The sequence below is a fragment of the Camellia sinensis genome, chromosome 3, assembly GCF_055761805.1.
Source record: "Camellia sinensis isolate YWXY chromosome 3, ASM5576180v1, whole genome shotgun sequence".
Classification (NCBI taxonomy): Eukaryota; Viridiplantae; Streptophyta; class Magnoliopsida; order Ericales; family Theaceae; genus Camellia; species Camellia sinensis.
The window spans coordinates 188,007,330-188,019,586 of record NC_138963.1 but is presented as its reverse complement, the minus strand read 5'-3'; the positions used below and the strand labels follow the sequence as shown (position 1 = coordinate 188,019,586).

Genomic DNA, 12,257 nt, shown 5'->3' with positions numbered 1-12,257 from the left:
AAATTTTATCATTAAATAATGCCGTAAGGCACTTATCACTTTTCTCATCTATATTTTTTTATCTCTAATGTCATCCCATCAAATAAACGTGGCCTTGAATGTAAATCATATCAATTTGCTTACAAGTAAATGTAGATTGCATGAGGTGGGATGGTGAAAAAAAGTTATTATTAATCTCCCCACATGTATCTCAGCTATTGATTTTTATGGCCTCCACATGAGGACTAAACTAATCAACACTAAATGTGTGTAATTACTAAGAACAATGGAACATGGCATGGTATCTTACTTCTATTTTTAATAATATTAGGAACGGAATAAATGGAGGAGGTAATAGTGATGGGGTGGGATAGAATATAAATAAATTAATTTATAATCTTAAGTATAGTGGTACTAATAAAAAGAATAGTAATATGATATATAAGAAATAATAATTTATAAATAATAAGATTTTAAATATATAAAATGATAAATAAAAAGTGAGATTGAGTGGTTAAAGCCCCGTTTGTTTGGGGTTATAGGAAGGGGATTGAGACTACTAATACCTTGTTTGTTTTGAGAGATGGCCTTAAGACTACTAATAGCTTGGTATTACTAATACCCTTGGAAGGGGGATTCATAGTGAGGAGGTAGAAATGGTATTAGAAAAATAGTGAGGGGATTAGAAATTTTTTATTTTTTTATTTTTTATATATTGGGAAATTTTTTTTTTAAAATATTAATGTTTAATTTTTATATTTTATTTATTTATTTTATTATTTTATATAAAAATAATTTAGCAATTTTTCACTATCAATCTCCTCATTATCAATCACCTCCATTCTATCTCTGAAAGTAACACTACAAGAATTTACACATTTTGCGACCACTTTTGCCGACCAAAAAAATTTTGGTCGCAAAAAAATCACATTTGGCGACCAAATTTTAATTAGTCGCGAATGATCATTATTTTTGGCGACCAAATATTATTGGTCGCAAAAGGTTATATTTTGGCGACCAAAAAATGAGTTGGTCGCAGAAAGTGGTATGCATTTGCCGACCAACTACAAATTTGGTCGCGGAAGGTCACATATTTTTTTGCGACCAAATTTTTGGTCGCCAAAAACTTATTTTCAGCAACCAAAAAAAAGTAGTCGCCAAATTAAAATTTTTAGCGACTAATATTTTAGTCACCGTTGATTGAAATTTGGCGACTAAAAAAATTAGTCGTTATATATTTGAGATTTTGCGACAAGAAATGAATTTAGTCGTTAAAGGCGAAATTTTTTTAGTGGGAAATCTCGCGCCCACCCCTGTTCTCTGTTTACAATTACACACAACATTTTGTTCAAATTCTCCTCCACCGCCAAACCTCACCCCATCGCCACAGATCGCCACATCTACATCGTCGATGATCCTCCTCCTTCTCGTACGCCTGTGCCTCCGCCGAATCCGAGAAGAAAGTCGAGATCTGAATCTGATTTGAGTCCTAGGCCGAGATCTGACCGTCGTGAGCGATCCACAGCGACACAATGGCTTCCAAATCCTATAACCAGATCATCGATATCTACGACGACCTCATCCTTCAGGTACATACACTACCTATTCCTTCTATTCCATGATTGATCTCTCTTCTTATCAAACCCTAATCCTACGACGGTTCTCCTGCCTCTTATCTCTCTCTCTCTCTCTCTCTCTGTGCTTGATCTCTATGCCGTCTCAGAGCTTCAAGCAGTTCGATTTCGTCTAAAGGTTCGATCAATTTCAATCTCTCTTTTCTCTATTTCAATCTGTGTGTTGTTTGTATTGGTTTAGCTTTAATTAACCTTCTTTCAAATTTGCAGGTTGGACTTGTTGTGTATGATTCACAAGTTCCGATTGGTGCCACTCCTGAATATATGGCTGGTTATTACATGGTATTATCACTAGCTAGCATGTTTTCTTGTTCTTCCTTCTCCCAATTGATGTTCGCAAAAGAAAGTTGTATCAGCTGTACACTCTATCTAGAAGTCTTTTTTTTTTTTTTTTCCTGAATCTGTAAGTACTTAGTGTTCTTTCTGACTTCCTCTCAGCTGAATTTCTGTGGGTTTTATTGTGTTTTAAAGCTGAAAATCAGTAAGAATTTTAGGGTTTCAATTACTTTAGGGATGACCTAGGTTTAAGGTTGATAAAAATGGGGAAAAGAAGATCAAAACAGGGGCTGTTCAGGAGCTTTGAATAGAGCTTGTGAATAGTAAACTGGAAAAGAAAAAACAAAAAGAAATCTAGGCATCACACCATGATTCCATATGCATTCCACCTAGGGTTAGGGTTGCATTATACAAACTTGAAAGAGGCTTCAAATGAAAGTTTATAAAGGCCTCATATGGGAATTGGCCATTTTAGTGAGATTTTTTGATTTTTTGGCTTTTTTATGAGGTCAAAAAAATTTAATGTGTTTGGGAATAATTATTTTTGGTTGTATGAAAAACCATGAATTACTAAGATGTTTGACCCTTTTTTTTGTTGGCTTTTTAAGTGATTTTGTTTTACGTTTTGGCTATCCAAAAAGCCAAGTTGCCGAACAGTGCCAAAATATCAACTCCATTAAATTATAACTAAGCTTTAGACTTCCAAAACCAATCTAAGATCAAATAAAGCCCGGGTTGGAAGCTCACTGTTGAGGAGTATTATGATCGACAGTCGAGGCATATTCTTGATACCATCATCAAGGCTCTTTCGAAGGTGATCTGGGGTTAATTTTGGGGTTTGAAATGTTGTTCCTTGATCTGAATTCAGTTGGGTTCTGTTTGTAAACTGAGTTTAATTAGTTAGTACTAGTTGCTTGATCTATCCTTTTGTTGGGTTTTACTGATTTCAAAGGTGATCTGGGTTTAATTTTGGGTTTGAAATGTTCTTTATTGATCTAAATTCAGTTGGGTTCTGTTTGTGAACTGAGAGTTTAATTAGTTAGCAGTAGTTTCTTGATCTTAATTTTGTTGGGTTTTACTGATCTTCATTATTGATGAACAATGATTCTGCTTTCGATCTAGCTTAACTATAGTGCCGGTAAACTTACTGAGAAAAAAATTATACTTCATGCAAAAGAATCTAATGGCATTCATTACGGAATAAGATACGTCCACACAAATTCACATTTTTGGTTGAATTTTGACAAATTATATATTTCATCAATTATTGGACCAAGTGAATTGGATGTAAGTGATGAAAAAAAAGTCTGTAATATATAGTAGAGTAATTTCACAAATGATTTTTTAGATACTCAGGCATTTAGTTTATTGGATGAGAAAATATATGCAAACTTGTTGGCTTTGAAAACTACTAATGGAACTAAAAAGTGAGAGGCTCACTAGCAGGTTTCCGTTACCAAATGCTCTCTCTCTCAAGAATGTTCAATCTAGTAGTTTAACAAATGATTTTTTGGGGACTCAAGCATTTAGTTTATTGGATGAGAAAATATGCATACTTGTTGGCTTTGAAACTACTAATGAACCTAAGAAGTGAAACGCTCACTAACAGGTTCTCTCTCTCTCTCTCTCTCTCTCTCTCTCTCTCTCTCAATTATGGTGTGTGTCAATTGCCTTGAACTTAATTGGGGTTGGATTGCTAGTTTATTGATATTATCTTTGCCTAGTCTATGGCAAAAAGTTATTAATGTTGAATGCTATACTAATTAACATTCTTTGAACTTGGATTTGCAGGATCCTCGCTGCAAATTTATATGGGAGGAGATGTCTTATTTGGAGAGATGGTGGAAGGATGCCTCAGAAACTAAAAAAGAATCTTTCATCAATCTAGTGAAGAATGCACAGTTAGAAATTGTTGGAGGTGGGTGGGTGATGAATGATGAGGTAAAATCCGCAAACATGTGGATAGTTTGAACTTGCGTGTTTCACCTCTGGGCTTCCTTATAAATTTATTTAGGGTGTGGGTTTGAATGCAATTTCATGAAATGCAGTTCTATTGGCTATTGTTTTGTGCAAGCTAATTCATCACCATCTTCAAATCAATCAGAGAATGTGCATTGCCATGCTTGTGGGGCACTAAAAAATTGCCACTATTGTGCTATGTTCTTTCTCTGATGTACTAACTCCTAGTGCTCTGACTGCAATTTATGAAAACTTTATTCAATGTCTTTGTCTCTGACTGGAATTATACATCTGAAAATCATAATACTAAGATTGAATGAAGTTATTTACATAATCTTAGACTTATGCCAAGGGCTAAAGGAACTGATCTTTCATTTGTTCTCTCAGGATTGTTGGGCAATTGTATATTGAACAAGCTTGACTTACTAAATTTGAGACAACTTTTTGCAAGCTAATTCACATTATTTTGCTATCATTGAACAGGTATTGAACTCCCTCTTCATAGGTTTTGTAGAGACATAAAATTTTTGGTATCTAAATTGAGTAGTTAATCATTGAACAATCTACATATAGTTTTTTGATCTAAGGCCTTATGGTGCTTTTAACTGAAGTAGGCTATGTAGATTGCTTTGCATGAGGAGATTATTAATAGAAATGATTATGTTGGTCTGATTGTCCCCTATACAAGTATATGACGAGTATATGAATTGTAGATTGCTTTACATACCAAACACAAGCTTTTAAGTGGTATACGAGTATATGACGTTGAGATATATATATATATATATATATATATTTTAAACTTGTGCTTGGTATGTAGTCTCACCAAAGGTTTTTAATCCTTGTTACTAAGTACATCATCTTTCCTAACATTTTTGGGCACCCTCGTGCTTCTACCCTTCTGATGGAAAATTGAGCCTTCAAAGGAAATTATAGTTCAAAATGCAATTAATAACAATCCCTTGAATTTTAGACTGAAACAAAGGAGTAAAATAGTTCATTCACCCTTTCAAAGTGAACTGGGATTTATGTCCAATTTGAAATGATCCAGTCCCTTTTGAATGGGCCATTTTTTGTTTGATATCTATCCAATTTCTTAATATAGGTTACAAATTGGACTAAATTGACCCAATGTAATAAATTAATGGATGAAATTGGTAAAATTGAAGCTATATGACTATATTGAAACTAGAGATATATCACAGGTATAATCTGTTTCGGGCTTTTCATGATGTTGCCACATCATTTTGACATGATTGGTAGTTTGATTCTCTTTGTTTTTAGCGATTACCAACTGTTGAAAACTACACCAAATTCCAACTATAGAATTTAAGCTCCAAATCTATTTTCAGTGTGGTTCACTTGCACAGCTGTAATTTCCTATATTCCGTCTTTTATAAAATCTGGTCAAACCCGGTATCTCTTCATATTTACCATGTAATTGCAAATTCATATAGAGCTAAATTTTAAGCATATGTAGTTGGAAGCATGTTGGATGCACACACATTGAGAATTATGATTAATATATTTTTTTCTGTCTTTACATATTGTGAGTGCTCAATGTATGCATTGAGGTTTGAGGGTACTTTTCTGTAACCATATGAAGATAGAAGAAATTGGATCTCCAAAAAACTGTTTGAATCTGATATAAAGACTCTTCAGAACTTCAGTTTCAGGTTGTGGACTGCCTAGTTGTTTTTGACATTTGTGCAAATCTTTCAGATGGAAGAACTGATGAAGAACCAGATGTTTGCTACACATGCAGTTGCTGCTGCAGGTTCAGCCACATTGGGCACTGCCCTCACTTACCCTCTTGATACTATCAAAGTCCTTATACAGGTTCGAAGTTTGAAACCAACCTCTGTCTGCATTTGTATGCTCATATGTGTGTGCGTATGCATGTTGGTGTTGATTTTGGAACTGTTTGTTAGCATATGACTATCTGTTTCTAATATTGATGCTTATTTGTTGTGGTGGAGAAAATAACAGGTAGGGTCAGTTTCTAATAAACAGCTGACTACAGCTCAGGTTCTTGATAGAGTTAAAACTTTATCAGGACATGCAGGTAATTCGATTAACTTATTGTCTTGCTTGAGCTTCCATTAGTGCAATGAGTCTTGTAGATAAGGTTAACAGCTACATGTGAGCTTAAGTTATTTATGATTCTGGTTTATTACTGCTAGTTAAATGAATATTCTCTTCAATGAACATTGTAGGTTTGTACAGTGGTTTTGGGTGGTTAATGTTGGGAAGGATTTTAGGTGCTGGTGCTCGCTTTGGTACTTATGAAATTTTGACAACTTTTTATAAAGGTATATTCTTCATTCTATGTGCAGTTAGAAGTTATTGTGTTTGTTCTTAATCTGTTTCGTTAGATGAGCAAACCTAGGGGAGAAATTAGGAGGAAAGGTTCTAAACTGAAATGACAGGCACTTATTCTTTAAATATTTTGCAAAATAATTTGAATTCTACTTGTCCCGAGTGTTGGTTCTCAATAATCGAGGGTGCTGGGAGCTTAGGAGGGTTAAATTGGATATAGACCGAATCCATATTCACGCACATGGAAGCTCGAATAGTTTGCTTAGTGTTTGGTGAATATGTACTTGGAAAATTAATGGGTTTGCAGAAAAGAAAAGGCAAAAAACAGCAGGCAAAACAGCACTCCTATTGGCACCAAACAGAACAGACAAATCAGATTTTCCTTGAGCTACATTGCCCTGAATTACAACAGCCCAACAGTCAGTCCAAACACAATGCCTTGACCTGTAGCAGCCCTTCATCCAAACCAATCCCCAAGTTTGTTAAAACCAACACAGCAGCATAACAGATCAAAACAGATAAGATATCAGAGCATCCCTTCAAGCACCAAAACAGAACAGGCAAGTCAGGTTTGCCTTGAGCTACAAAACCCTGAAATACCACAGCCCAACAGTCATACTAGTGTCATGTTTTGGGCCTATAATCTATTACCAGTTACTTGGAGAAGGTGAGCCACCAGATTAGGTGTAAGATGTTATTAAGATGTTATCATTACGCATTTAATTCAATTAGGCACCAACCATAATTGTGACAACTGATTGGAAGAGAATAGCTCTAAATTGAGCCTGGAGCAACTATAGCATGCATGGAGGGTTGTTAGAGGAAATAAATTCCCACATGAACTACCTGGATAAGTTGCATTGACAAGAGAGGGAGAGAGAGAGACATGATATTATCATAATAACTAAAAGAAATAATTACTCTTCTGCTATCTTTGAAGGTATAATACTCTTATTTGGCCTGTATGTTCTTCCTTAGTGGTTAATTATCTTAGGGCTCAAACATTTTCTTAAACTAAAACATGTTGGCTGTGTTTCTGTCCATATTGATCGGTTGAACTAGAAACTTGTTACAAAGACCTAGAAGGGATCAGGTGAGTAGGTAGAAACTGATGAAAATGAACTGTTAACATGAATGATGTCGACTTTCCCAGTCAATATTAAGTGTATGCTTAAGTAAGAGGATATGCTTGGAAACACAGTTACAAGTAACGCCTTTGAAATCTACATGGGATTGGTTGAACCTAGTTTGAGTAAGAGGATATGCTTCGTTTCTGTTTTCTGCCCCATTTTCTCTAGTTCAGATTAAACAAGAAGCTTAGAGCCTTTATGGTTTTTTTTTCATTGTTTTTGTCGTAATTTTCTGTGTGTGTGTGTGTGTGTGTTTTTTCGAATATTATAAATAATGATGTACGCCTTGGGGCAATACAACTTTTGATCAATATTATTCAGTTTCTCTTTGGGAATTCATTTATTCCTTGTGGATTTAAGGTGTTCTTCAACCTGCTAGAATGATAGCTAGTCTCGTGTAAAATTTACACTCTGTCACTTAGAATCGTTGGAATGAATTTGGCATGTGTTTGAAGCATGAAACCAAAGCTTTTGATTGAAACACAATGAGATCTTCGCCTGCCATGGTCTTTTCTTGTTGAGAATTGAACAAACAAGTATAGGTCTTATACTGCATGTACAACATCATATCGTATGCCCTCTTTAGATGGGATTGAATAGCAGAATGTGGGTGAGAATAGGGACCTAGTCATCTTATAAATCAGGAGTAATCCTCAGTCCTACTCATTGTGGACACTGTAGAAAAAGCCCTTGTCACGATCCTCCATCCTTATCTTACACTTGGAAATGGTGTAACTAAGGTGTACCTTTATCCCATGTAAAACCAATCACTAGATGCTTGATGGGATCACTGGTATCATGGTATGCCTTAATGCACCAAGCAACAATCTATCCATTTTTCCATAAAAGAAAATCAATTAGCATATTGGTCCACATATGGAAAATTCTAACATCTAGTTGGCATCAGTTTTTCTTTTATGCCCTAGCTTTGTGTAATTAATTGTCCTCATGGCTTGACAATGTCCTTCTTGGCATGCATTTTATTGCAGCTGGGAGAAGGACTAGTATACGAAGCCGTAGATGCCTCAAACGTCTTTCCCCATTTCTATGGTCCATCTCGGAGTTTCAGTCCTCTCCCTTTGGATGCAGTTACAAAAGCAGAGAAGCTTACTTTATCAGGTGGCCAATTCAGTTGTAGTTTGCTAAGTTGAATGGCAACAAGTTTTGTCATTCATCTTTGTGTCTCTACCTGATTTGGTGTTAGTTTAAATGGGCAGATTTGTCAGTGTTTGTCATTACATACTGCTGCCCAGATTCAAGGTTCCACTTGGCAATTTATTGTCTCTGTGTTGATTGTGTTGTTAATGTTGTTCAAGCTTTCAAAGATTCTGTTAGGCAATCCCTCTATATGTTTAAGCCGCTTCATATTTTTAAGCATGGAATTAAACAGCTAGTGGTTCATAGAGTTTGGCATTTAGATCGTTTTTAATCAATTATTGATGCATTTTTATTTTTTCTATTTTGGAAGATTGTTTGTCTCGGCAGCTATTGCCCTTGCCTAATCAGTCTACATGCTCTGTGAAATCAATTTACTTAAATAGTTAACAAGGATTTATTTTTTCATCTTCGCATTGAACTTCATGATTTTTATTGGGTAGATAATATTGTTAGCAAAAATAATATCTGGTTGCCTGGAGGCTGTGTTGTGTTGTCTGGTGCGTTAATGAGATGTCCAATAAAGCTTACTTCTCGTTTCAATTTGATGAAAATGTAAAACTAATTTGCATCTCCAACCCTTTCACCAAATCTAGATTGTGCTTAAAATGATTTGGATTGACTGGATAAAGAGAGATGCAATGGCTATGCAGTAGAGAATGGTGATTTGGTTGCGGTGGCAGGTGGTGGTGGTGATTTGATTGCATGTATGTTTGGTATCATATGGTATATTTATAAGGTGGTAAGTGTTGTCCTTTTTTTTTTATAAAAATTGTTCTGTAACATTGAATAAGCATGTATGTCAAATATTACATCACAAAAATAAGAGCAGAATTAGGAGAAATGGGAAATTTATATATGGTTGGTTTTGCCTCACATTTACAACAAAAAATATTCTCACCATTGGCCTTATAGGCCAAGTGGTACCTGGGTGTTCTCCCAACCTTGATGTTTCAGGGCTCGGATGCTCAAGTTTCTTTCCTGTCTTGATTAGCCTAGAAAATGGGCAGGATCTTGTATTATTGATTATTTAGTTTGGTAGCGGTTCCATACAGTGATAGCTGATTTGTGAAAAAAGAAAATTTTGTTGGACAACAGACATAACAATGAATTTATTTGGCATTTCCATTTCCGCATTGCTGGACATGATTTTTCTTATTTGGGGGTTTTCATCTTGCAGATTTCTAGATCAATTGGTGATGTTTATCTAAAAAAGGCTGAATTCAACAGGGAGCCTTTGTATGCTAAGTTTCGCCTCCGTGAACCTTTTAGAAGGCCAATATTAAGCGCTGAACCATCAATTTGTGTGCATGAACTCCAACCAGATGATCGATTTCTCATATTTACTACTGATGGATTATGTGAGCACCTTAGCAATCAGGAAGCAGTAGACATAGTACAAAATCACCCTTGCAATGAAAGTTTATCTTTGGCTCTACATGTTAGTGAGTATTTTATTTGGCAGTGGATGAGTTCATAATTCTTGGATGCTACATAATACGATATCGAACTGTTTAGTTCTTCATTATCATCACCAGTACTGATCTCGTGGCCTATATTCTTTTTTAACATACCTAGAACCATTGCTTTGGTTATTGCTAAAAAAAATTCTGATGTGTATTGGATGTTAGGTATGTATTTTTTCCCGTTCTTACTATTCCTCTGTTTTTCAATTTATTATATTAATGATGTAGTCAATATTGGAATTTCTGCTTGATTTTCTGATACAGCCTTCCTGAATTTTGCATGGTCAATAACTGGGATGGCACCATTTTTATTAAAATCATGATCTGAATAACATCCAAATCAGCATAAAATCAGTATTATAGCAAAATCGCAAGTAGGATAGTGTAGGATCTGGTAGAATCATTGAGCCAGTGATTTTTTTTTCCCTTTATTATTTTAATATACATCATGTTTAACGGTCTCTCTCTCTCTCTCTCTCTCTCTCTCTCTCTCTCACACACACACACAATATTTGATCTGATCCACGAGACCCTGTACTTATCAATCTGACATAGGATCCTGATTTTAGCAACCATATGTGTTTACAAAAGCATGCGTGATTCACTAGTGGTTTTGTTGCACTTGGTTGTATTGGACCGACATAAAATAGCAGTAAGCAATTGCTTCTTCCAACTTTTTTGTTAGCCAGTTACTGATTTATTGACATATGAAAATAGCATAAAGCAATTGCTGCTGCACTTTTTTTTTGTCTTCTGCTATGAATGCATTGGTTGTCACTAGCAGTTCTTTCCCTTATGTTATGTTATGGTGCTTATATGGATAAGAAAGAACCATGTGAACCAGATGGGTGTTGATTCTCCAGATTTTCTAATTTTTTATTGAGAGTTAACCATGGCTTGGGTTTTCAGCTCTTTATTGATGGTTTTCTATATTGTAAAAATTGACTTGGAGAATACATTATACTGAAAGTGGCACAACTTTTGTGCTCTTGCCATTTTCTTAATAATTTCTAGTGGGATAGCTTGAATTGACGTGTGATACCTGAGATCATTTAATAGTGTTCATGAGTCAATCATAATATTTTTGAATTTAAGCTTGGTTATCTGCTTTGATTTATGTAATTTGATTGGAGTTTCCTCACATTCATTTTAAACAGGTTCCTGGTCAGCGGTATTGTCCACCCGTGGAAGTCTTTAAGAGTTGCTGCAGAGAAGTTAAAAAAGGTTGTGTGAGACCAAACAGCTCCCGGTATTATCTCTCTTTTGTTGATCAAGGTGGAGAGGGGAATCGATCAGAACCAGTAGAACCTCATCTGGTAGTCCAAATGGACATAGAGAGTTCTGTACTGTACCAGAAAACATGCCTCGACTATTGTTTTGAAAAACCAATAAAGGTGAGAAATTTACATTCACATACGTAAAGAGCATTGCCTCGACTATTGGGTTCCAATTTCTCTATTTCGTTTATTTGTTAATTAATTTTATATATTTATCATGTTTCTCTGATAAATTTTTCAATTCTGTTTCTTTATTAGGTGCCTTACATCACTACTGCTTTGATGGATGCGAAGCTTGGCACGGAAGGCCGCAATGATCTTTTTGATTGGCTATCAAGGAAACTTAGTGGATTAAGCAATTTTCCTGATGCTGTAAATCTGAATTATGTATTGTTTCAAATTGTTATGTGAGATGGATGTGACTTGTGAATGAAAACTTAGAATAGTAATATTGTGTCGAATGTTAATGATTCAGTTAATTTGAATGATGTTTTAAAATTATAGGTTTATTATGGATTGAATGAATTATTAGGAATTATAGGTGTATTGTTTTCCTACTTTGGCGACCAATTTATTAGTCGCGATAAATAAATAATTTTTTTTCCCAAAAAATGGCAATTGCCGACCAAAAGTTTTGGTCGCAAAAAATACATCTATTGCCGACCAAAACAAATTTGGTCGTGGAATCTCACTTTTGCCGACCAAAAGTTTTGGTCGCGAAAAGTAACAAATGGCGACCAAATTTTTTGGTCGCGAAATGTGATAATTGGCGACCAAAAAATTTGGTCGCGAAATGTGATAATTGGCGACCAAACTTTTTGGTCACGAAATGTGACAATTGGCGACTGAAAAATTTGGTCGGGAAAATATCACTTTTCGCGACTAAAGTGTTTTAGCGACAAAATAAATTAGTCGCGGTAATTACATATTTAGCGACCAAAAATTTAGTCGGCAAATCCAACTTTTGCCGACCAACTAAAATTTTGGTCGCGAATTACTTTTGCCGACCCTCAATTGGCGACCAAAGTAGCGACTAAAAAATTTGGTCGCGGATAACTTTTG

At 35.2% G+C, this 12,257-nt stretch overlaps 1 protein-coding gene across 9 annotated transcripts; it reads left to right on the top strand.

Moving 5' to 3' along the window:
• Nucleotides 1-844: 844 nt before the first annotated feature.
• Nucleotides 845-11,707, top strand: LOC114296805 (uncharacterized). 9 transcript variants are annotated; one of them, XR_014365009.1, is made up of 10 exons: nucleotides 845-1,568; nucleotides 1,703-1,731; nucleotides 1,824-1,895; nucleotides 3,681-3,830; nucleotides 5,571-5,687; nucleotides 5,838-5,913; nucleotides 6,065-6,160; nucleotides 9,633-9,893; nucleotides 11,076-11,312; nucleotides 11,454-11,707. XR_014365009.1 is itself a non-coding variant. In XM_082921697.1 (8 exons), exons 3-8 carry the CDS (start codon nucleotides 1,878-1,880, stop codon nucleotides 11,604-11,606), a joined length of 936 nt encoding a protein of 311 aa, XP_082777823.1. In that variant the 5' UTR covers nucleotides 845-1,568; nucleotides 1,703-1,731; nucleotides 1,824-1,877; the 3' UTR covers nucleotides 11,607-11,707. The 9 variants fall into 9 exon arrangements, 5 of the variants coding, with proteins under 5 accessions (XP_082777823.1, XP_082777828.1, XP_082777827.1 ...); XR_014365008.1 differs by having other exon boundaries at nucleotides 9,633-9,897; XR_014365006.1 differs by lacking the exon at nucleotides 9,633-9,893.
• Nucleotides 11,708-12,257: the final 550 nt, after the last annotated feature.

Excerpts from the sequence above, each read along its gene's own strand:
- LOC114296805 (XM_082921697.1), top strand. Across the intron at positions 9,894-11,075 it reads GTTTATCTTTGGCTCTACAT|GTTCCTGGTCAGCGGTATTG; the intron begins GTTAGTGAGTAT and ends CATTTTAAACAG. Across the intron at positions 11,313-11,453 it reads GTTTTGAAAAACCAATAAAG|GTGCCTTACATCACTACTGC; the intron begins GTGAGAAATTTA and ends TTTCTTTATTAG.